At 34.5% G+C, this 27037-nt stretch overlaps 1 protein-coding gene across 7 annotated transcripts in view; it reads right to left on the bottom strand.

Moving 5' to 3' along the window:
- LOC135841939 (actin-binding LIM protein 3-like) overlaps window positions 1–27037 on the bottom strand; it is an 82616-nt gene that overhangs the window by 44745 nt on the left and 10834 nt on the right. For 2 of the 7 annotated variants that reach the window (XM_065359171.1, XM_065359170.1), the window contains exon 1: window positions 19501–19916. The exons of 1 other annotated variant lie outside the window; for it this stretch is intronic. In XM_065359171.1, the coding sequence (XP_065215243.1) occupies window positions 19501–19765 (265 nt within the window). In that variant the 5' untranslated portion in view covers window positions 19766–19916. Of the gene's footprint in view, window positions 1–19500; window positions 19917–27037 lie in introns of those variants that run through there. 4 more of the 7 variants (XM_065359166.1, XM_065359168.1, XR_010558027.1 and 1 more) reach the window with 3 other exon arrangements.

The raw sequence follows: 27037 nt of genomic DNA, 5'->3' as shown, positions 1-27037 counted from the left end.
TTCAACTTTCGATGAATTCGATGGCAGACGTCCCATCCCAAGTGATTTTCTCATAATATAAGAAAGTCTCTCCTCGCCCAAACGACTATACAAGTACGAGTAGAATACATACGAGTATTACATCTACAGTGAAACTTCCTCCTTCTTCAACATTACTAAGAGGTGTTGGCATCCGAATATTACGCTTTTCTTTTACGTGAAAGGTTTTCTTTTACGTGAAAACAAAATGTAAATATTTTTTCGTATACACACGAAAGTATACATATATCTACGTCATCAGCGAAAATACTGTACAACAAAGCGATGCTGACGATTCCCACGCTCTCGACGTTATTCGTTGCGTATGGCACGACGCTGTTTCGCGGATTATTACCCGTTGAAAGGGACATGAAATAAATTGGGTATTAAATTGACTCTTCCTTTGGTATTTCGTTTACTCGCCTCCGTCGTCGCCTTCGCCTTAGCTTCGCCATCGTCAACGACGCCAGTCGCCGCGCCAAGCCGCTGTGATTAAAAGTGAGACGAATTAATGGGCTTTTTGGATAAATTTACGAGGTACGTGTTCGTACGATAAGCGTTTGTGCTCCGAAGATGAGATTTAGGATGTAGATGCGAGATTATGATGGATTACGACGTGGTTAATAAGTGGAGGTTTTTGTTATACGAGAGATGATCGTGTAGAAGGGTCGAAAAAAGAGAAAAATTCCGAATACAAAGTGATCAACAAACCGACTGCAAAGAAACAATGCATAGGAAGAGATGAACGGGAGATATGAATAAACAAGTCCTTATTGTTTGAGAAATCAAGCAAAATCCTGATAAAGATCGAGTTTCATTTCAAGGTTATCTCATTATGTATCATGTTTTTCAAAATAGTATCATGTTGCCTGATGAGCCAAGTTGGAAATAAATTCCTTTCGGTAACCATCATCGATCAATTTTTTCTACTATGAATCTGAAATAATTATTGCATATCAAATCTGAAGTCTATCAGCTCGAGAAGAATTCGATCAATCTTACGTTACGTTTAGATAACGATACAGTTTTCATCCAAAAATGTATGACTCAGCTCTACACCACGTTCTATATCCTTATCAAATACAGGAAGAGTGTGAGAGGATGATCAACGAATCGTCAGCCAATATAATTCAAAATCAAGACAGTCCGTAGGATGTGTTGCTAACTTTATGGGAAATTTTTCAACGAGTACAATAACGTTAACGTAGTTTAGTTTCTAAACGTGCAAAAAGGAAAAAATCAAACACAGATGCAGAAGCAAAGGGCAGCACAATTACGCGAAAAAATTCGACTAATATTTACGAGCTAATGCATTAAATTATACACAACATAACGTATACTACTCGTAGGAGTACATCGTACACAGAAGAAAACGTATACGAATTACGAGTTGCATATTTCAACATTTATTTAGAACGATAATCGGTGCCAATTTTCAATGTTTCCCTACACTTTATGACTATTTTGATGATTAGGAAAAAAAGTACTGCAATTTTTAGAAAGAACGAACCCCTCTTCATTTGGTACTGCTATTCCATTGGGATTTGTTGCGAATTCATGTTTGCGTGTTCGCTGCCCGGTAGCATTATTACGGTACGATGCGATGTTGAAATGCATATACAGAAGTGGACGACGACGGTGACCTTCACAGATCGTTACAATTTGATTACAAAAAGTCATACGTGTCCATTCATAATCACGTGGCGATCTGGCGAATTAATGAGGAAAGTTGTCGCGTATATTTTTAGGTATAACGATAAAATCAATGATAATAGTATAGCTAGACGTGACGTGAAATGGTCAATTTGATGCATAAAATCGAAATTTTGGATGACAAATACACGAAGAGAGTGGACATCAAGTTAAAGATAAGGGGGGGGGGGAGAGTTCACTCAGCAAAAATGGATGGTGATGAGATTAAGTAGCCAGGGTGCCTAACTGCCTACTAAAATCCAGAAAACTAAACAGGGTGTCTAACAAAACTCACCGACTAAAAATCATGACTTTTTCATGACTTATTTTTCACATTTTTACCGCATGAAAATCCCCCTTCCCCTCAAAAAAAAAAAGAAATTAAATAACTTGAAACTGCGAGGAATTTTTTTTTAATTGGTAAGCAAGTAAATATTTCAGTTTTTTAAGTTTTCTGATTTCTTGAACAAATTTTTGATTTTTTTTCATTTTATGGGCTTTCAAAAATTTTTTTAAGTGTGTTTCGAGCAAGATTCATGACTTTTTTCATGACTTTCATGACATTCATGACCGTTAGACAACCCTTAAATTCGTGTGATTTTTTTGGCACCTTAATCTACCCATAGTTAATTCCCCTCCTTCCCCCCATGGTATCTCACAGATTTTTTTTTTTTTTAAATCATTACGTCTTCTAATCTTTCACTATTTTTTTTTAAACAAAATTTTCAGAAAGCTCTCCACTCGGCCCCCTTCTCTTCCATATACAAAAAAATTGACGAAATAAAATTTTTCACAAGAAAATTTTCGAAAAAATTGAAATGTGGAAGATTAGAAAATTCGTATACGAAGTATTTTTCAATTTAATCGAAAATTGACTTTTTTTCAATAATTTGAAGGTTTTTGATGCACTTTTGATTTTTTTTTTCATTTTTTCACTACATTTTTGACTAAATTCACTACTTATTCACTACTTTTACTACCTAATATCAAGTCTTCAAAGTGTCCCCTTCTCCATGAAGGTACATACAATTTCGAGACTCACCCTCTTCTCCCCCCCCTCCCTGCCCATTTCATCATTTTATTCAAAAGAACGAGTTAGATAATTGACCAAAAAAATTATTCAACCTCTAACAAGGTTCGTAACTTCGTACGGTTCATTGAAATTCTGAATCAAGACATTTTTGGACTACTTTTTTGAATTAAAAAAAAAAAAAAAATGATGCAATGACCTGCAAAATTGTAATTTTTTTTCCTACTCAAGATTTTGTAAAACTATCTCTTTGGTTTTGAAATATCATTTTTCAGAAAATTTTTAAAAAAGCCAAATGACCCAAGGGAAGCGATGGGCAAAAGAAAACTTGTGATTTGAAAAGATTTTTTCTTTATTTTCTTGAACCATAATTATGGCAAAAACTTTGAAAAAAAGTGGAAGTTCGCAATTTTGGATGAATTGCGAATCTTTTTCAAAACTTTACCAACCAACTGTTGAATTCGCAAAAAATTTTTGAATTTCAAAAGTTGGCAGCTAAAATAGTGAAAAAGATTATCACCTTTTTCGTGCCGGTAGACACCCTCTAGTAGCAAAATAAGAGGGACAAGCCAACTTTACTGTCTTCACAAAAAACAAAAAAAAAAAAACTCTCACGCATTAAGCGTGAGAAGACCGACTTTTCGTAAAATAAATATCTTTTACGAACGAATTGATCCACTTTTATTTAAACAGTGATTCGCGAACGAACTGATTCGTATAAGTGACTTGTTTGTGAACGAATCGATTTGTACAAGTGACTCGTTCGTGAATGAATCGATTCGTAGAAGTGAATCGTTCGCGAACGAATCGATTCGTACAAGTGAATCGTTCGCGAACGAATTAATTCATACAAGTGAATCGTTCGCGAACGAACCGATTCAGACATGTGATTCGTTCGCGAACGAATTGATTCATTTACTCAATTTTCAATGAATCATTCGCGAACGAATTGATTCGTATTAGTGACTCATTCGCGAACGAATTTATTCATAAATTAAAGATTCGTTGGCGAATGGTTCTTTCAAAAAATTGATCAATTCGTTCACGAATGATTCACAAAAAATTGAGGGTCGTATACTTAATAGGAATCGAGCAAACCTAGTGAGATTTCAAGTTTCATCGAAATCAGTTCAGCCATTTCCTAGGTAATGAGTTTTGAAAAATTCTGAAAAAAAATTTTGTCGCTCGACAAATTTGAAAGCTTTGAGCTTTTGAAAATTTTGTTTTCGATTACGCGCGAAAGCTAAGAACTTCTGGATCATGGTGCAAGTCTGGCATCATAGGAATGGTGATGGACTTGTGATACTTCAAGTTTCAGAAAAATTGGTTCAGTCGTTACTCAAGGTAATGATTTTTAAGTGAAAAATGTCGAAAAAAAATTTTGTCGCTCGATAAACTTGGAAGCTTTGAACTTTTGAAACACGACGATGGTGACAAATTGTCCGGCTAGTATCCAAGGGCTGACATTTTGAGTTTGATCAAAATCGGTTCAAAGGTTCCTGAGAAATAAATTTTTAAATGAGTTTTTAAGTGAAAAATGTCGAAAAAAAATTTTGTCGCTCGATAAACTTGGAAGCTTTGAACTTTTGGAACTTGATGATGATGGCGAAATCTCCGCTAAGTAGTGTAGTTCTGAAATTTCAAATTTGATCAAAATCGATTCAGCCGTTGCTGAGAAATTAAATTTTATGTGTAAATTCACCTCATCACATACGAGTACTTAAATATTTAAGTAAAGACTTGGCACACGAATTCATTTAAAATTGAACTTTTAAAAAAATTATTTCTCAGGAACGGTTGAACCGATTTTGATGAAACTCAAAATGTCAGCCCTTGGATACTAGCCGGACAATTTGTCACCATCATCGTGTTTCAAAAGTTCAAAGCTTCCAAGTTTATCGAGCGACAAAATTTTTTTTCGACATTTTTCACTTAAAAAATCATTTAAAAATTTATTTCTCAGGAACCTTTGAACCGATTTTGATGAAACTCAAAATGTCAGCCCTTGGATACTAGCCGGACAATTTGTCACCATCATCGTGTTTCAAAAGTTCAAAGCTTCCAAGTTTATCGAGCGACAAAATTTTTTTTCGACATTTTTCACTTAAAAATCATTACCTTGAGTAACGACTGAACCAATTTTTCTGAAACTTGAAGTATCACAAGTCCATCACCGTTCCTATGATTTCGCACTTGCACCATGATCCAAAAGTTCGTAGCTTTCTTACGTAATCGAAAACAAAAGTGAGCTTTTTCAAATTTTCGGGGGGTGACTTTGCACAAAATTTATTAAAAATTTAATTTCTCAGCAACGGCTGAACCGATTTTGATCAAATTTTAAATGTCACAACTAGGTTACTAGTCGAACATTTTGGCATCATCATCAAGTTCCAAAAGAACGCAGCTTCCAAGTTTATCGAGCGACAAAATTTTTTTTCGAAATTTTTCAAAACTCATTACCTAGAAAACGGCTGAACCGATTTTGATGAAACTTGAAATCTAAGTAGGCCTCTACGATCTCTATAATTTCGCATATTCACTTCGATCCAAAAGTTCGCAGCTTTCGAATTAAATCAAAAATTCAAAAAAAAAATTGTATATATATATCTCTATATATATCTATATATATAAACCTTATATAAGGAAACCTGAAATTTTGGGAATGAGCCTATCGTGATCCCAGACCCTCGAAACGCAAAGAAAAGTCACTCCCCGACCCAACTTCCACTATCGCAACAAATACAATACTCCACTTTTCTCCGAAAAGTCGGTAACAACAAAAAACAGATACTGGAATTATTGGTTTTTTTCATCAATGAAACTATTTGAAAAATTCGCCTTCTTCATTCCTTTGAATTTTTCCTCATTCTTCTTTCCAAAATCTTCATTGATCAGATTTCAAATAGTAAAAATAATTCGTAGGTGAATTGATAACTTCGTATTCAAAGTTTACACTGCTGAGTGCTGATAGATCGCATAATCCATGACTTCTGTGTCATGCTTATTCCAACGCGTTAGAGAACGTATTTTATGTTTACCAAAATAAATACCGAAATCTCGTTCACATAGTTATAAAATATGTATAGGTAAAAAATATGTCAAGCAGTTGTAAGAATGTTTTGTACGAGTATAAATAACAAATCCTCCAGCTACTGTTTCGTTTTACAAATTATTCAATCATCGGTCGAGGATTTAAAAAAGATAAAAAATAACGTCACTTTGATTTTTTCAGCATTACCATCATCCATCTCCCATCATATCGGTTTGTTTGTCTAGTCGAGTCGACTTGACAAGAAAAATACATAAGGACCACCACAGGATGATAGGTAATCCATCCGTGAATTTATTACAGAATGAGATAACCTTGAAGAGTCGACTTGTATGTCAAAGATATTCTAGGTACTATGTCGTTCATTGAATAAGAGAAGCTATTATATTGTACGAGATACCTCTATTATATGCAGGTACTGTATACTCCGTACATTTCAGATTATTATACTATGCAGTGTACGTAATATATGAAAAATCATCATCGTATGACCGTATCCAGAGGAGACACGATGACGAGGTACATCTACCTTTACCTATACGTTACGCTGGAATTATTATGTATACGACAACGGGCAACCGGCGACGACATCATCATCATCGATGTATGTGCAGTGTACGTATATCTACTCTGCTGTGTACCCATACTCTCGAGAGGTTAATGGCCAAAAAGAAATTAGTAACGCTTGGAAATTACGCTTTTGTATACGCGGCCAGAAGGAAAAAAATAGGTAATGGTTGTTGTGTCGTTATTTTGTTGTTGTTGTTGGTGGTGGTGTAAGCACTTGGAAAGATAGTACGAGTACTTTTCTCTCATGTGTGAAGAAATTAATTCGACGATTTGTTGCTGAGAATTAATAATATACACTTATAAGTTGAAGAAATTGATGAACTGCAGCGTTGCCAAATTTCATTCACTTTTACGAGAATCAACTTCGAAGGTTCAATTGAAAAGGCTCTCCAGAAAACTCATTTTCGCTAGCAGCATAATAAACTTGATGAACAATTTCTACCTATAAAAGTTGAGTGATTCTTCACCTTCCTGCATCTTCAAGTCTCAGAGAATCAAAAAATGCACCCTACTTTTGACATTTTTGAGGATTAGTTACCTATTTCAGATCTTAATTTTAACCTGAACAAGATCAGTAAAAATTAATAGTTCAATTTTGGATTTTTGATGAATACTGATGAGAAAAAAGGAATTTGAGCTTTTCCAGCTAAATATATCGTGTTGAAAGTTCAAATACATAGCATCGATTTTGCCAAAAAGAACGCTCCTTCTGTAAAAAAAATTTCGAAATTATTTTGACTCAAAAATGAAAATTGGACCCTAAAAAAATAAGGAAGGGAAAGCAATTTTTTGACATTTTTGCTCAGCAACCAATTCACAATGGAACAAGACACTTCTATAGGAATCAACAACCTAATCCAACCATCCTGGATGTAAGGGAAGGGGGTGCTTCAAAATGCAAAATATTAAGACTTTCATCTCGATCTTGTAGATTTTTATGGTCAAATAATTAGAAATTTGGCATGTAAGAGAAGTTTTCCATCACAAAAGCCACCAATTTCACACCCAAAATCAATTGAAATCAGCAATAGAAATTATCCTAAATTTCTCTCTTTTCACGACAACTTATCTGAATGTTGATAATGTCCTTTTTTACCCCCAAAATCTGAAATTTGTCATAAAAAATTTTATAGTAAAAAAAAGTTCAAGTAATTTACATTTCTCCTCAGAAAGTTGACCTGCATACTTTGAATCTCAAATTTTACCTCGAATTTTCAAAGTACGATTTCTTGACTAGAATATTCGAGAATAATTTCAGATTATTTCAGGGGGATAAAAATCGTTTTTGAACCATCGCGAAAAGAGTTCAGAATAATTTGGGAACGTTCCACCACTTTAAAAGTGCTAAAAATCGGTATCAAGATGGAAATATTTATAAAACTGAAATTTTTGTCAGGAGATTCGTGGGGGGGGGGGCGCGGAGGAAGATTATTTTCAGAATTTCAAAACCAATTTTGGAGGGCAAAAAAAATGATAGAATTCGCACAGGGAACCTTGACTTGCATGTCAAATTTCGATACCGAAACTAGATCCAAAAGTGCATAAATTTTGTTTCTTAAGTCCCATCCTCCCCGGAGGATGATAGCATTGATGATGGGCTCCATAATCATCCTTTACCACCAAAAATAGCAAGCTGAAAAAATATCGAAAAAATGACTCAGCCCGATTTATCCATCTTCCCCTCTAACAGCCTTTCAAAACCAGTTCGACAATTTCAAACTGGTTGCCGATAATATTTCTCCAAATGTACGAAAAAAAGTACTCGAAACAAACCGAGAAAATCGATAGAGTTGGAGTATGACAGAAATCGAATGGAATTTTTCATTATTAGATCGTCGGAATATTAATTGCCAAACATGAAACCGGTTTCGAAAATACGTTTTTCACTTGAATGACTCCATGGTACATACAAATTTCAAAATTTGGCACCCAATCAAAATTTCAAAACTATTGATATGCACCATTCTCTCAATCAATATTTTAATCGAGCATTTTGGAAACTAAATTTAAATTCTTGAACGAGTTGATCATTGATTTCTCATCATTCTTTAGTAAAAACCAATAACATTTTCAAACTTGAAGCTCTAGCCGGGAGGAGAGATGGACTCAAAAATTTGAAATTTTTCCACATCTTACTGATGAGGTCATTTTTATTGTTCATAATTTTTGGCTAAACCATCAAATTTCAAAAAAAAAAAAAAAAATGAAAAAAAATGAAAACTGACCCTCATCAGTCCTCATTACATATTTACAAAATTTTCTGACAAGATGTGGACATTTCCGGAGTACAAATGAACAAAATATCGAATAAAATAACGAAATATGGTGAAAAATATTCAAAATTAATAATTTTTGTAGTCGAATTGAGTCGCAGTTCCTTCTTAAACTGAAAATCGATATTCGAGGATGTAAAATCATTTTCCTTCAAACGCCACAAAAAAGAAACGACGAATAAATATCTGGTTTTCAAAAAAAAAAAAATTACACAGATCGATTAGAATTATGATAAAATTGAGATTCTGAACAGACGCCAAGATCGTATTTTCTGCCATATTCGTATTTCGTACCCAACGTATCAAATTGCATAGATCATAAGCGGTGTCATAAAAAATCCATCCAGCAGTCTAATCATTTGGCACGATCTTTTTCGGTTAAATTTATTGATGTTTGAAAATAAAAGGTGACGCGATATCGTCATTCAAACTCGCCAGTAACCGTATCCATAACCAATACATGGTAATACATTCGTGTTTAGCAAACCGCGATAATAAAAAGACAAATGCGATGCCAGTAACTCAATGCTGCCTGTACTTGTGAGCAATGAGCATTATGATGGAGATGCGCGTGCGCCAATTCCATAAATAAGAAGCTTCGTGCCCGACAACCGGTTTCTATCCATTTATGCGCGATGCTAAAAACACACCACGGTAAAGTACACCCAAGCTTACGTTAGGTGATTCGATCACTTCGCTTGATCGTTCGATCAATACAATGTTTTACATCGGCGAGTACATTTCATTTCACCAACGTATGTACGCTATGTAGTACTTGGTATTCTCTCTCGATCGAGTATCGCAGTTTTGTTTTTTTTTCCTCCACGCGTGTTTGCGTTTCAATGATTTATATTTAGGCACAGAAAAGCACCGAGGAAGGAATTTATTCTCGCATAGCATTCGCTCAGAGAGTATACTAGGTCAAATCTATGTACTTCTCTACACGATTGATATTAACCATACGCGAGCAAATGGTAAAAATCTCGAATTTTGATACGATGAAAATGCAGACAAGGGGGCAATACATTATACATTAGTGATTTTTAGCTCATCTTCATCGTGCCTTTGGTAGCTAGGTAAATAAATTTAATTATTTATGCAGCGAGCTATGAGCTTTGCTGTATTTTAATAGGCCATACGTGTACCATGGACGACTGCAAGGTTATGTTTTATTTATTTTCACGTGCTGTCGTGGAATCACTATCGAAAAGGATGTGCCAGTGCTTGTATCGATGTGACTCATGTGAAAATACATTCCGAATTAATGCCTTCCACTTTCCAGCACCAGAAAATACAATACACTAACCGGAAAACTACAGAAATATTTGAGATGAGAAGGAAAGGATATCAATTGTTTGGATACTTTGAACTGATTCGAGTTCGAAAGTTTCAAACTAATGCTGGAGCCTTTTGAAAACCGAGGAATTATTTTTTTTTTTAAAACTCGTTTGTAAATTTTCAACATGAGATGATCCTTCAAATTAATTTTATTAGGCACACCAATCTCTCAATTCTGATTGAAAATCGTTGAAACTGTTAAAAAATTGCCAAAATATTATAGATATCTCGCCATAAAATTGGCTCAGACCTTAGACCCAAATGTGCATTTTGAATATTAATTTAAATTTAAAATGCCATCAACTGTGAAAATACCAAAAAAAAAAAAAAAAAATTGAAAAACTCAAAAAAATACATAAAATTGCAAAAAAAAAAGCGTTAAAATATCATAAAAGTTATTTTACAAAATTAGGGTTTGATTATGTATTTTCTCTTTATTTTGAATAATTTTTTCAATATTCAAGCTAACTTTCATTTATTTAGATTTTTGAGAAAAATTTCCACTTTATCCTCAAAAAATCAGAATCGTCTATTTGCCATTAATCTTCCCGCCTTTTTTCTCAATCTACCATTTTTCTTCATTCATTAATAAGAAAATCTCACGAGCAATACGATAAAAAACCCCGAGTTATCTGCACACTCTACGCTTCGTGTATTTTTTTTTCGTCGTATGAATAGAGCAAACTTCATCGTCGGTGATTTTAATTACAAGGAACGTCATAACTGAACGCATACGCAGAATAGGTGAAAACTTAACAACAGGCAAACTGCCTACTACAACGTTAAAAACCATTATTATACTGACAGTCATATGGGTACATTTAACTTACATCATATACATTATTTGTACTGTATTTATACAGAAACTCATATCGACAGCTGAAATCTTAACCGGTTTTGCCAATTCGAGTCGCGTATAGCTGACTGTTGAGCCTAAACTCGGGCTGGTTATGTAAGCCAGTCATATACATACGAATCTCGATATCCGAATTACGCGCACAGGATATATTACATTTTTACCTTCATCTCGCCGCCCTCTTCTTCTCACTTAAACAGCCACACCGGGAACGATGATTCAATCGAATATCCGTTTCTTAAATCGTCACTCTCCTCAGCTTCCTTTTTACCCAAAGCCCATAAAATCTTGAGAGAAAATATTATTCTTTTGTCACGATTCTCTGATCAAAAATTCTTGCTCATAACAATCACGACCCCCCCTCCCCCCAAAAAAATACGTATCACAATAAATTCTCAAAATGGCGAAATAAAAATCCAATAGTCCTTAAGATCCAACAATGCACAAAAAATACATATAAAATTGAAAGAATTGAAAATTATTTTTCTAAACATAAAAAATATTGAAACCAAAAAAATATGATTTCCACTCGATTTTTTGGGAAAGGGGAGGGAGAGAGATCATATTTCACTTTGAAAAGAAAAATCGAAATGAAATGTGAAATTCTTGTAGAGAGTCAAATCCTTCAACCGCCTCCCCCTCCCCTCATCATTACAACCAAAACGAAAGTTGAAATAAAAACCCATCTAGTGGTGTTTTTTGCGGTTGAGCATCCAATTTTCGTGAAAGTTTTCCAATTTTTCGAACATTTGGTATCAGATTTCTAATACAACTACAAAATTGGATACCCCTGAAACAAGGCAGGATATGGAAAATTTATAGAAAAAGATTTTTCTGGAGTTAAAAATATTAATCGGTTCATCGGTGGAGTTTTTCTGAAAATATATTAGATGATTTTTATTTGCTTTCAAAATAGTGGAATGTTGAAGGAGGGAGGAAGATATTACCATCATTTCCATAAAAATTGAGGCAAAACAAAATTCTCTCTATTTTCTATGTAAGTAGGCATAATTTTTTCAATATTTGACTACGAAAGAAAAATCTTTCCTCAGAAAAAAATCCCATCGAAGTCGTAAATGTTCATTCAAATGTAGACACTTAAGCAAGTATCCGTGAGCTGAATTTTATTTCCCATCATTCTAGTCGCAATTTAACACCTCACATCTCGTCGATAAAACGCGTATTTCGTCATTGGTATGAAACTATTTTCGCTAAAACCTGAACCACGCCTCTCGACCGTATTTTATAACAAACAAGAGAAAAATAAAATTACGCTGGTCAAATATTCGGCTACCTAACTATATAGTTGAGTTACATAATGCTCGCAAATTGGCATATACAGCTGTACATCAGTGTAAGACCTCCTTTTTATGACGTAAGGAACTGAAATTAAAATCAACGAAATGGTATAAAAACAGACACCGAAGCGATGAGCGAGTACGAGTTGGTCTAAATCGCACGAAGAAATTAAAAACTGACCGCGATCTCAACGATGATGATGACTAAACACGAAAATACCCCCATCAGACCACAGAGACGATGGTCTAATGAACAGATACAACGTCCTGAGCGATGTAATAAATCAAATGAAAAAAATATTCGATATCGATGGAATATTGTGCAGATACACAGACCTACGATCCTACGTGTCAGGCCTTAATTTAATTTAAGTATATAAATTTCCAGTACTTGGGCGAGCTGAGTCATACAATCAAGTTACTGGCTGTGTTTCAAATTATATTAAAAACATTACTATACAATGGATGTAAATAAACCTCTTCAGATTTCTTTTAAATTTCAAGAGGATAAGAATCGTTGAAATTATCCCCTAAAATTACAGCGATGTTTTATCAAACGTATGGCAAAAAATAAAAATATCTACATTCGGAACTATTTTTTCGAAAAATTAAAAATTACAATGATGAATTTGATGATTATAGATTCGAAAAATAATACGTAAAAACGATCCTTAGTTCCAAGCAAATTAACACGATTGAATTGCTCGTTTCATTTTCACCGAATCTGCATCAAAAATAATCATACGAGGGAATCTCCAGTATCATAAATCCCTCGACCTTGGTTCCATGAAAAAAAAAAAAAAAAAAAAATGTCAAAGAGAAACTGATGAATAAATCTAAAAAACTCATCGCAATATGTCTGCAAAATAAAAAACCTGCATTTTATCTTACAGAATGACCTAAAAATAAATCGAAGGCATTAAAATAAAACTCCTACCTTCATCAGACGCGAATTTTCATCTGACCTTTGGCCTTTTCGTCTCTTCTACTACGACAAATTTAAATAACTACTTGATTTGATTATCAACTTGTGCCATTTATGATTTCAACGAGCAACGAACGCTATGCACAATCTAACTTCAAAATAAAGAAATTTCAATTATCTCTTTTCCCGAAGAAATATCCGATTCTAAAAAAGAGAACTTTACTAACGAAAGATAAATCACATTCCATCGTAATGAATACGACCAACGACGAAACTAATGATAATTTACAGTGAAAGTGTCTAGGTATAATTAAGGTATAATGCTAGAGAAATATTTCAAATGTGCAGGCACAGAGTTTGGTTGCGGTAAAATCACTGAAGGAATAATCGTGATTTAGTGTACGAGGGAAAGGGGACTAGTAATTTTATTCTGACAAAACTTGGGACCTCTAAAACAAGAATTTCTTTGATGAAAAAAAAAAAAAAAACTAAACTCTCCTTCAAAATCACCCATCACATCTTTACCACACACAAACACTTATTTCCAAACCTCTGAGGGGGGGGGGGGGATCACTCCCAACACGATTGATCAGTCAGTCACCCGAGTTGTTTACCATTCTCAAACTACAATTTCCGCTTCGGCTCCCCCAATGACCCAATTCGTCGATCATTACAATATGTAAACAATTAAACACACGACAAAAGATTTACCAACACATGCGGTAATCGACCACCTCACAATAAACGCATCACTGCTTAAGTAAGAAAACCAGCCATTTTTCTCGTGTTGACTCTTCAACCAAAATCTGCAGCAGCCTATGGTGATTGTAGATCTACCCATTCCGCAAAACAACCAACACTTTCACCTCGTTCGTAATTGTAAAACAAACATTTACACGTAGAATAAACAATACGAGGTGATTAATGACTAAGCCTGAGACCGAAAAAAGGAGGAGGGGAAGAGACACAGAGAATTGTACGTACTAAACATTATCAGGTTGGTCGCGAGGTAGTACACCGAATATATAAAATGTACTTGTAATAGACCGAAATTATCAACGCTTCGAAGGTCAAACTGCACACAGCAAGAATGAAATTGAAAATATATCCCTACTTAAATATATTAAAATAAAAAACACAGCTATAAAACTTCTATAGACTACATTAAAATTCACACAAAAACCATAAAATTTTTCACAGCAGGCAATGTAAATAAATATGGAACAGTTTCAAGGTCGTCTTATGAATTCATTTTCAGAATATAGTTTTTCTTGAGGTAGGAGATCAGATCACAAATTACGCTGGAATCCTGCATCAACGAGTTGCCCCAGAGACCGGAGCAATATCTGAGAATGAATTTGAAATCATAATGATCGATTTCCTCAATTTCTGAGAGCTTCTTTCTTTCATTCTCATCGTAAATCAATCCCTACGTAGGCAAAGTTTCGTAATAAGAATTCTTCGATTCAATTTCAACACTCGATAAATCGCGTATACATAAACATAGAGTGCAAATATCGAGAATAAGAACGATACCAAAGTGTTGTATAAATATTACGAGTACATAATACATCAGACGAAAGATGGAATGTCAATCACATTCTTATCTCTTTACCTTAACACTATACACACGTCCATTAATTCTCACCTAACATCTCCTCTTTCCTAGCACATTTATACAACAAACACATCTCTCAAAGATACACTCGTCATTTGTACATTTCAATGCATATTCATTATTCACTTAAAAATTTCATCATTAATACATATAATTTTATCGTCTTTCAAAGCAAAAAACCTACATTTATAAGATCACCTTATCTATCACACTGGCTTATTAAAAACGCAGACGACCGACACTTGTTTTTCCTCCCCTCCAATTTCTTTTTTAATTTATGACACCGAGTACGTAATACAGAAGTGATTACTATGACGTATTTTATAACATCACGATATGTAAATTTGAACGTAGGAAAAAATGATTAAAATTTCTAGACTCGAGGAATTTTCGACTCGGAGGCGTTTGATCGATCACGTGCGCAATATTCAACCAATATAAATGCTTTCTCTGTTGCATAAGGTTATATTAATACATTTCAGAAAGAAATAATTAATATAGTAAGACTTGTGCTAACAAAGCCCGAGGAAATTTAATCAACGAACAATAAATTTCAATATGGGATTTGACTTCATTCGATGATTAAAATATAATAAACAAATACATAGGGTCATAGGTATAGGCAAGATAAACACTTGGGTGATGAAGGGGAGATGAGGAGGAGGGTTGAAAATACGTTGGAAAAAAACTGATTCTGAAATTTTCCAAATGCTTCCACTTCTTCTCTCCCTTTTCACGAATGAAAAACAAGAATCGACTTTTTAAAAAAAAAATCATTATTTATCTGGATCGTAAAAATGTCATGGAAATGAAATTTGAAGAAAAACGTTTAATTTTTATTAGTCCAAGAGCTATACCCACTGCGATTGCCCTGAAATAACTGAAAGCTGGGACTGGTCTCAAAAGTTAGTATACATACCCATATTTTAAAAGCACTCGGTCTGCCAATCCGCAGCTGCTGCTTTAAAGCTCAGCGAAAGCTCAAAAGTTCACAATTTTTCTGAACTTTTGCCCCAGAAAACTGATGGCTCAAATTGGTGCCAAATTATAGCATTTTTCGCGCTGAATCCGAATATGTAGGTCTGCCGACCTTATAGTGCTGCCAAAGCCCCGCCAGACTGGTTTAAAGGGGGGTCAAATTTCGCAAATTTCATCTTTTTGGGCTAAATTCACATAAAAAGCTATAAAATCGATTTAAAAATGATTTTCAAGCAGTTTAACGAAATGCTCTATGGGTAAAATGATTTTTAGATGCCAAAATTTTTCAAAATTTTCATTTTTTGGGGGGTGGGGCATGAGGGGATTGTCGAAAAATTCACCAAATATGGCCTTGTGATACATCAAAATATATGTTTTTTGGGCCACGGAATTCGATTATGGCAATATTTTTCACATCACCCGGCCCCCCGACCCGCAGCTGCTACTGTAAAGTTCAGTAAAAGCTCAAAAGTTCACAATTTTTCTGAACTGTTGCCCGACAAAACTGATGGCTCAAATTGGTGGCAAATTATAGCATTTTTCGCGCTGAATCCGAATATGTAGGTCTGCCGACCCTAAAGTGCTGCCAAAGCCCCGCCAGACCGGTTCAAAGGGGGAGTAAATTTGGTAAATTTCAAGTTGAGCTGTCACTGAACTTTAAAGCAGCAGATGCGGGTCGGGGGACTGGGTGATGTGAAAAATATTGCCATAATCGAATTCCGTGGTCCAAAAAACATATATTTTGATGTATCACAAGGCCATATTTGGTGAATTTTTCGACACTCCCCTTATGCCCCACCCCCCAAAAAATGAAAATTTTGAAAAATTTTGGCATCTAAAAATCATTTTACCCATAGAGCATTTCGTTAAACTGCTTGAAAATCATTTTTAAATCGATTTTATAGCTTTTTATGCGAATTTAGCCCAAAAAGATGAAATTTGCGAAATTTGACCCCCCTTTAATCCAGTCTGGCGGGGCTTTGGCAGCACTTTAAGGTCGGCAGACCTACATATTCGGATTCAGCGCGAAAAATGCTATAATTTGGCACCAATTTGAGCCATCAGTTTTCTGGGGCAAAAGTTCAGAAAAATTGTGAACTTTTGAGCTTTCGCTGAGCTTTAAAGCAGCAGCGGCGGATTGGCAGACCAAGTGCTTTTAAAATATGGGTATGTATACTAACTTTTGAGACCAGTCCCAGCTTTCAGTTATTTCAGGGCAATCGCAGTGGGTATAGCTCTTCTACTATATGGTCCATTTTGAGCTTCATTTATGCTTTTCACGGCAACTTTGGTCGTAAATTATGTTTCTTTTTGTTTAAAAAAATCATTATGATCATAATAGACACTCTTGATTCTCGAATTTCGACCTTGGATCTTTTGCAACTGAATATTGATAAAAAATGCGTCGATTGACTATTTTCAAACAGAGGTAAGCTGCACCGTTCTAAGGTGCTAATCAAAAAAGTACTTTTCCATCTTCGTTTTAGAGAATATTTTCCAATTTTAATAAAAATATTTACTCTATCTGAGCACAGAATTGAATTTCATTTTTATTTGCACAGTGTTACTCATTTTATGTACAGAAAAGTGTCTGCTACTTTGTTTGGACAGAACTTCATGACTTATGAGTTATGAGTCATGATTTATTGAGACTTATTGCTCTTCACATCTTTGAAAAAAAAACAAAAATTTTCAAAAAATTTTGCTTTTGACAAATTTACGAATAAAATTCTAGTTTTTTTACAGCAAAATTGATCGCAAAAATACGTACATCGCCATACAAGGTGTCCACTCATTTCTGAAAATGGTTTTCTCTGACTTTTCCAGGTTTTCCAGACCAATTTTTCCATTTTTTCAGGTCTTTCTTTTCAAAGTAAAAACACCTTATTTTTAAAATTATACCCCTCCTTTGCATTTTAAAAAAAAATCACATTTTTTTTCGATACGTTCGGTTCCAAGCCCGAACTAAACGAAATTACCAGAGTGATGCGAGGGAAATTTTTTCCAAAATAAATACAATAAAACTACTAGAATTATTAAAAAAGTACAGACGAACACTTTCAAAATATTCCCCCAATTTTTGAAGGAAAATTGCTCGAAATTTCTGAAATTCCCTGACTTTTCCAGACGGCCGAAATTCCCTGACTTTTCCAGGTTTCCAGAAGTGTGCACACCCAGCATCTCACCAGACAAAATTTTAGGAGCTGAAGTGTATTTTTTGATTTTTGGCGAATTTTTGAAAATCAAAATTTGGGCCAAAAACGATTAAAAAAAAAACAAAATTGTGCTAAATTGACCTAGAAAGTTGAAATTTGGTAGGGGGAGTGGGGAGGATCTGGACAATTTTTGCATTTAGAAGTTTAATGAGGAAAAATCGAAATTGTAGCCCCTATACTAATTTTTCCAACGAATTCACAACTGAAAATTTGAAAAATTCACTACAGTATTTTTGACATGCCAAGTCGACTGGGAATGATTTCAGCCATTTTGAAGCCTCTAGAAAAATTTTTGAAATTGAATTTGAAGGATTTTAAAACGTTTTTTCGGCACCTGGAATTTCCAAAAAAATTTCTGGAGGCTCCAGAACGACTGGAAAGTACCTCCGATCGATTCAGCTTGTTGAATTTAAAGTAAGTAGGTATTAGATGAATTTCATCTTCTCAACTTCATTGGGTCAATTTTCAAAAATATGCTGAAGACTTCAAAACTGCCCAAAATAGTTTAAAACCGTTTCCAATCGATTCAGATAATTATGATATTTAAAAATGGGGTACATCTACATACATACCAAATTTTCAGCTTTATTTAGGCCAATTTGGTACCTACCTAAAATTTTGATTTTTCCAACCACTTTAAGCACCTGAAATTTTGGCTGGTGATAATTTTTGCATTCTCTTTTGATTTAGGTTTATTTGGTTTAAAAATTTTCTATCTTTTGGGAAAAACAAATGAAGAGAAATCAAAATTGAATAATGAAGAGCATAAAATTTCTCCCAACTAACGAACATGATTCAGTTTTTTTCTAAGAGATTTCGTCTAGTTCTGCGATTTTCTTGAACAAAAATTAGAAAATGTAACTTAATTATTGATCGGTTCATTTTTTTGAGTTTTAAATCGAGTCACTTTAAGTACGTATAATATTCAAGATTAGCATTCAATGGAAAATAGGGGAGGGAGAAATTAACAAAAAAGTGTATTTTTTCCAAAATCGATCCCATCTGATTTAAAAGTACATAAAAACAACACTCATGAAAAGCATCGAGTAATCAATCGATTGAAAATTTATTCAATTCCGATTTTCTTCAATGATGCTAATCGTGATTGAAAAAACCCTCAATAAAGTAGCAAATCATACAACAGATTGGTTAGAAGCTTGAACCAATTTTCTAGGAATCATCAAGAAACGAAAAAACTCGCCAAAATTGCTCAACATTGCACTCTCACGCATTCAAACCCATCATAAACAAATATCTCTCCCACACGATGTTGAGATCCCCTAAAATTTTCATCAAATCGTACTCATCATCATCGAGAATTGGTAAAATTACACGACTACGTTTAAATATACGATTCCCTTCGAAGGTGCAGGTAATTCACGAGCCGGCGAAATATTTCACCTTGAAATAATCACCGTTCACAATTAACCATTATACTCGCTACACCACATATTATTTAACGAGCCCTATTGTTTTAAGCATAGTGAGAAGGTATTTCCATTTCAGAGAAGGAAAAAAAAATGAGCGAGAAAAATCAAACACATCAAAACAAAACCTCACAGAAGACTCATACAACCGCGAACTTCTTGGAAAACAAAAAAGCGAATGCGATGGTAATTACAAGTATAGGTAGCACTACCTTTGGTAAAAATCTTCCTCTTATCAGTTTTAATCGTTGCGTTCTTCGTATCGATATCGTTCGCTGGGGTATTTTTCACCCCATTGACGGTCTGAGGAGCCGGACACTTGGCAGGGTTCGTTACACCGTTGCTCGCCTTCATCGGAGGCTTATCGACGATTTTTTCACCACCGTTGTGTAACACGTACGAATTTTCACCATTCGCGAATTTCATATTCGATTTCGCGGCGACCGGGCCGCCACCATTAGCACTACTCGACTTCATCGCGTCAACTTCACGGTCGTACTAATGTCGCCGCCTCGCGGCACTCGGCATCGGCAGTCGGCAGGCGCATTTACACACACAATCGAGAATCAACCAGCGAACAAACTATAATGGTGAGAGAAAGAGATAGGTCGACGATAACGATACTTCTCGCCGTGTCAGTCGCGGTTCTCTACAAAATATACACCGCTAATCGTTACCTCCTCTTGCATTCCTACTCCTTATACACTCCACCAAACTAAATTTATTCTCAACTCTTTCTCATCATCATCATCATCATCATTGATCAAAACGCAACACTGCATCACACTCGAGTCCCTCCATACGATGCATCTTATAGCGAAATTTTTTTTACACAGGTGCCCCGAACCTCTCCCTCTTGCCCCAAATTTGCCACGACAACGCAACGGTGAGCGATGACGTTACAACGTCTGACGTCGACGCCCGATGCAAAGTGCACACGTACGACAATGTAAAGTACTATAAATTACGTCTCCTCTCCCTCGCTGCTTCACTTCACCTCATCCTGCCAACCCACAAACGCCCAAAAGCACCCAAGTACCTGTACGTGTATAATGAGACACGACACGAGGTCTTACAGGTGTTTTTTTTTCGCGAGTCATACCAACGTGTTGAACGCTTTCTTTTTTATTTTTTCTTCTTTCGACTCATCTAGCCATTTTCTTTCTTCTTTTTTGATTCATTTCGTTTCACGATGCAAATATCATTTTTTCCCCTTGTGCTCCCTTCTCGAATCACCGTTATACTTGACTAGGTAGGAACCCAGCTACCTATATATCAATTCAACGCTGATAAGTTCAAATGAAACATCTCTACGTGTATAAGAAGTCGACTTCAACGATATCCTCAATTCAACTGCTACAGATCTGCGAAAAACTTCTCGAGAAAAAAACCACCTACATGAACAATAGCGACGATAATTGGATATCGTTCATATGCCATTCTCACACAATACCTCATCGAGTTTCGTATCTCTATACGTCTTTCTCACTCAGCTATGAATATTATATTAGTTGATCTGAAATGAAAATCGATTGTATGTCGTAAATCTGCGATACTGTCTTAGTTACACCAATGAACGGTAGAAGTCATTTCGATATTTCAAGCAAGACCCGTTACCATGTCCGAGAGAGACTCCGGACGAGTCAATTAAAATATTAATATGAAAAAAGTCATCGTGACTGATGTTGAATTTTCATAAATGCAGCAGTATTCGTGGGTGATGTAACTTACAACGATGAGAATTGATAATGATGAAGACGACGAGATGCAGACAGAGCAGAAAGAGATAACGGAACGAGGAAAGAAAAATTTTATACGGTGGTTGTGGTTCAGGTAACACTCGTATATTCTGGTTCGAATGAATAAAAAGTGAATTAAACGCAGATAAACCGGAGGTTTAACGAGGTCGTCGAGCAAATAAAATTCGGTAGAGTGAATTTCAAAAAAAAAATATGTACCAGAAAATTACGTAAAACTAGAGAAGAGGAATTTGATTAAAAGTGAAACGAATAAAAATTGTAAATTTTGAACGTAAAATATTGAATAAATGTCAATATCGTGTAAAAATAATGCACGATTTTTTCAACTCGATTCATGCATATCGAGCCATCTTATAGGAGAAGCACAAAAACGTATAAGCCGTATGGAGAGGAATCGAAAAAACACCCCAAAAAACACCACCTGCGAAAATTTAAGGTACTGAAAATTGAAATTAATTTTTTGATCGGTTTTTCAAAAGTCAAATTCGGCTAATTTATTGAAAAAATCATTTGGTTGAATTGACATAAAAAGCTGAAATTGAAGTTTTGGATCTACCTCATTTTCGAACTCTCGAGTAGATTTGTGACGGTTTCGAACCATCTTGGAGCCTCCAGCGGATTTTCGAATTCTTCAGTTTTCGAAAAAATGTTGAATGTAAATAAAATAGGTACTGAATTCAATTTCCACCCTAATTACAGCATTTTTTTCGACAGTTGGAGAATCTGAAAATCTGCTGGAGGCTCCAGAACGGTTCAAAACCAGCACGAATCGACTTGGGAGGTTGGAAACAGGATATAAACAAAATTTCAACTTTTTTTGTTGATTTGATCAAATTTTGATTTTTTTTTTAAAAAATGGGCCAAATTTGATTTTTTTTTTAATTCACCAAAAACTGATGAAAAAAATGAATTTTAGCACCTGAAATTTTTGCTGGTGGTGTATTTTGGGGCCTCTCTTCGATTTCCCTTCTACTAGGTTCAGATATTTTTGTGCCCTTTGGGTTTGTAAGTGAGACCCCAAATTTGGCTTCCTTTGAAAGTAGGATCGGAGAGAGATACTACATACAACAAGGTCTAGTTCAAAAAAATGGATATTCGTACTCATGATCAAAAATCGATGTATGCCACACTCCATTTTTATAATTTTTTCGAGATTTTTCAGAGTGGCCAACGAAGGAGGTGGTTGGAGGAGCACTAATAAGTCGATATTCGCAATCAAAACCTTCAAATTGCATCAATAATCCACTAGCATTTTAGAATTTGATCAAAATTCAGGACCTCGGTACCTCTCCAGGGATGTTGAGATTCGTTTTGAAAATTTGTTTGTTGAAAAGAGATGAGCAAAATAAATGGACATTCACAGTCGTCTTTTCAAATTTCAAAACGGGTGATGAAAAGTTAAACTTTCACCTTAGAAGTTCATCAGTTCAATTAATGAAATTTTCGAATTTCAATTGCTCTTTTCAAAGCCCTTTTAACAAATTCACTCCGAATTCAACCACAACATAAGTTGAGTTTTCACTTTCAAAGTTCAATTCAGGCATTTCATTTCCTTCATTGTTTTCGAATCTATGTAGTTCATTTTTGGTTCAAAGAAATATAAAATTGGTAATTAATGAAACCCAAACAAATAGTTTCAGCAAATAAAATATGAACTACTGTGAATTCAAATATAGTGGCTTGAAATGGGATGGCTTGTACTTTGGTGGCCTGTATGTCGCTTTCTGGAGAAGCGCAAATGAAATATCACATTCGATAAATAATTTCATAGACTTTGATGCATTTAAATAAAACAGGGTGTCTAACAAAATCTCAAACACAGAAGAAAAGGGCATTTTCAAAATAAAAAATGGATCGATAATATCCCCCCCCCCACAAAAAAAAAATCATATTAACAAAATCACAAAAATAATGATTACTCAAAATTTTATAATTTTAAAAAAATTACTCAAAAGGCATCAAGAAAACAAAGAAAATTTATCAAGATAATTGTACTAAGATAATGAACATTTTTGCCATTTTGACGTTCAAAAAAAGAAAAATTGATATTTCAATTTTGATTAAAAATGACAATGACACTTTGAAAATTCGACTACAAAAGAAGGGCCTTAGAGCTAAAAAGGCATTTTCCAAACCTTATTGGAAAAGAAAAACCACCAGGCAAAAATAAATACTTTTCCTGGCTGAAAGGATCTGTCAGACACTTCGTAAAATAATCTAAAATTTCTAATAATTGTACAAAAAAATTGCCATCAATCATCATAATATTCAAGACACTACGAAAACTTTCATGTTCAAAATTTTACCTAGGTATAGTTTTCTAAGCTTTATTTCATAGTCATACTCATCTTCAAACCGACAAAAGAAACGAATAAAATGCACCTTAACACACGTTCTCTTACGCATAATTGATTCAATAAAAACCAACGATGATGAAGAGAAAAAAGGGAATTTTTTCTTCGTCGTATTCGCTACCGATTATGACACTGATGATCTTTCAACCTTTTGTATAACGAACTAAATACACGACATCATCACCACCACCACCACCATCGTCATTATCATCATCCTCTTCTACCCACATAACCTTTACAAACATTCAACTAGTGCAGGCAGCAGGAATGTTAAAGGAATCCATATAATAATAATCCATGACTCGAGTAAAATAAAGCATGGTAAAAAACAAGCTCACACGTTCATTAAGAGCGAAAATTATTCTCGAAAGAAACAAAAGGGAACAAGAAAACGATTAGTTTAAAAACAAACAGAGAAAAAAATACCATATTCATCGAGATTTTTATACCAAACAATAAGCTCCTAGGATATCCATGATACGAAAAGGATAGGGCCGAAGAGAAAAACCATAAAGCACAACATTTGCCACAAATATAACATTTGGAAAAATCACAACATTTATATTATATTTTTTTTCAATATCGGCACCTGAAGGTAAATACATAAAACAACCTAATCCACCTATATAAAAACAAATCCATTGACAATCGACGCCCACGTAAGGAAGAGCCTACATATTGAAAACCATTCGCTTCGAAACTTCCTCGTTCTATGAGAAAATTTCCCATAAACCTGTTCTCTTATATGGAGATTAAATTACATAACAGTATCGGATGCCTTTTAGGGAACCACATCAAATTCCTGTAATCATCACTTTAAACTATTCCGAATACAATACCGGCACAGTTTTAAATCGATTTACAACTCTGGACGAGTAACCGGTTCCCTCCGAAGGTACTTGCGCGAGTTCTCCATTCAAAATCATATTTGCAAACAGTATGTTATTATTGATTACTTAACGATCAGACTATGCACGAATTTGATCGAGAAATCGGATGTAACATTCACGATGATCTCAATTCGGTCAGCGCAAAAAAAAAATCAACTCGTGTATTCGAAGGAGATTATCACGATAAGAAGACCATAGCAAAGAAAAGGCCAAGGAGACGATTTCGATTAAGTTAAAACAAAATCCCGTGCGTAAAATTAATTTTCCGATACTTTTCCAAGGTGTGGTGTAACGAACTCAACACCTTGCAACGTTGTTCTCTGTATTATTTCTAACAATGCCAAAACAAATCAATTACTTAGAACGTACGAACTGCTTAATAATCGCGTATACTTCCTCCCGCGTGCCTCATCCTCATCATTGTCTCCCTTCTCTCCCCGGCAATGACGATCGACCAGTGGATGAATATTGACGGATATTGTCACCGTTAGGCGCCACCGTTCGGGCTATTTTTAGACATCATCGTACACTATCATACCAAAACGGCCATGTGTAAAGCAGTTCAACGGCTATATGTATAAAGAGTTGACAAAAATAATGTAGTGCGGATTTCAATTTTCAAGTGAGATATGAGCAAAGATAATCTGAGTAAAATTTGATAATTTTAGCTTGAATCGATTGTTTTTGATGAAGACGTGAAATTTTTTTGACAATTTTTTCATCACGTAAAATCGATTTTAGGAAGTTGAATAGATCAACTTATAGTAAGTACATCCAAATGATTACAGGAAGTTGAAAATTTATTAAAAATCGAAAAATGATCTATTTTTCATTTCATTTTATATTTTTGAAACACAAATTCGCTTAAAATTGAACAACTTGCTGGTAGGGGCCAGAGCGGAAAAAAACGATTTTTTACAAAATTAAACCTCCTATGAGAGAGCTCATACCTATCTCCCCTCAAGGACTACATTCAGGACTATAAAAAAAAAATTGGGTAACTCTCAACTCGAAATGAAGATCTCCATTGAATTTAGTCAAAATCATCTTAAAGTTCATTTTTGTGATTCACCTACCAAGTAACCAAATTACTATTTAGGATGCTTTAAAAAAAAAAAAAATGATAATAGGTAGGTACCTAATAGAAAAAACATTCCAAGCTTATTGATCTAAAATGTGATGAAACTCTCGAAATTCAAAATAGGGGGGGGGAGTCCTTATTTTTGAATTTGATGGAAAATGTTGATCTATTTCAACAGTGGCCAAAAATAATTTCTTCGACAGCTGCGTAAAAATTTACTCAACAGTGACTTAAATATTCGAAGTTCTAAGTAGGATATCCAACAAAACCTCCAAACCAAAAAGAAGGATAATAATAATTTACAAAATACTCCAAGGCTTCAAAATCAAAATTTAAAAAAAAAAAAAAATGAAAAATTAAAGTCTGCTAGAATTTTTTGAAAAGTATTCCTTTTTGACTAGAATACTACGCAGAACCGTTTGGAGCTCTTCAAACTTGAAAAAAAAGGGTTAAAAGTATTGTTTTTTAAGGGGCGAGGGAAATTTTTTCTGGAAAAGAGGGTTATTTAAAAGGATTCTGACTAGAATGGAAGACTTTTTCAAAAACTTCACAGACTTTAATTTTTATTTATTCATATTTTTTAATTTTGAGGGCTCCAAGGTAGCTCAGAAACTACGGGTGGGGGGATGTTTCTTAAAAAGAGGATCATTTACTTAAATTCTGACCCAAAAATGATTTTAATTTTCATTTCAAATTTTCTCTAATTCGGAAGGGGCTTCCTTAATTTTGAATTAGAGAGCAAAAATTCTCAAGGATTTACTTGTTTATTCTCCCCCCCCCCTCCCCTAGAAATCGACAATTTTGGAGATGAGAGCAGAAAAATTGAAATCCTATTTTCTATTAATTTTTAATATTTTGGAAACCGATGAAAAGTTGGGAAAATGCGGTTTTTGCAGTTATACGAGTAGTTTGTAATTTAAGATGCCCATACTACATTGAAAGTAGGTTTAGTTTAGAAATTGGTGTTCACCTCTTCACCTCTTTTTTTGGGATCAACATTTTCTTTTTTCATTATGGAGAAAATTGAAAATTCAGAATAGGATGAGTAGCTCCATTTTCACAAATAATTAACATAATACAAAAAAGTACATACTTTTTTAAAATTTTTCTCATCTTTAAATATCTTGTATGAAATTCATAACTCACCTGAAACAAAAAAAAAATTCATTTGTTAATTAATTGCTAATAAAATCATAAAATATACAAGGCACGTATAGGTATTTAAAAATTTCACTTCAATGGCAGGACATGAAAAATCACAATTTTAGGGTCTCTGAACTGACTATTTTAGCCCAATTTTTTGAAATACTCGTTGAGAAAATCAAAAAATTGCCATAAACAGCTGAAATATCGACTTCGAAAGTTGAAAGTTTCACCTAAGGCTAGTCTCAACATGTGTATTCAAATGCCCAAATAATATGAGAGGTTCAAGCATGCCACCTGCGCCGAGTACTTTTGCTCAATTTTTCAAAATTATTATGTGAGACTCGAAAAATCGCTCCAAAAATTGAAATATCAACTTCAGTAGCTGAAAATTTAGGGTCAGACAGGACTGTATTCGATGTCTTCTATCCAATGGTGCAAGAATCATTGAAATCGATGAATGTCACTTAAGCCACTTCTCTTGTTGGTATACTTACCTAAATTGTTCTCAATCTGGCCCT

This window comes from Planococcus citri, chromosome 3, assembly GCF_950023065.1.
Source record: "Planococcus citri chromosome 3, ihPlaCitr1.1, whole genome shotgun sequence".
In the NCBI taxonomy this organism is placed as follows: domain Eukaryota; kingdom Metazoa; phylum Arthropoda; class Insecta; order Hemiptera; family Pseudococcidae; genus Planococcus; species Planococcus citri.
The sequence above is the reverse complement of the archived record's forward strand: the minus strand, read 5'-3'. Positions and strand labels throughout refer to the sequence as shown.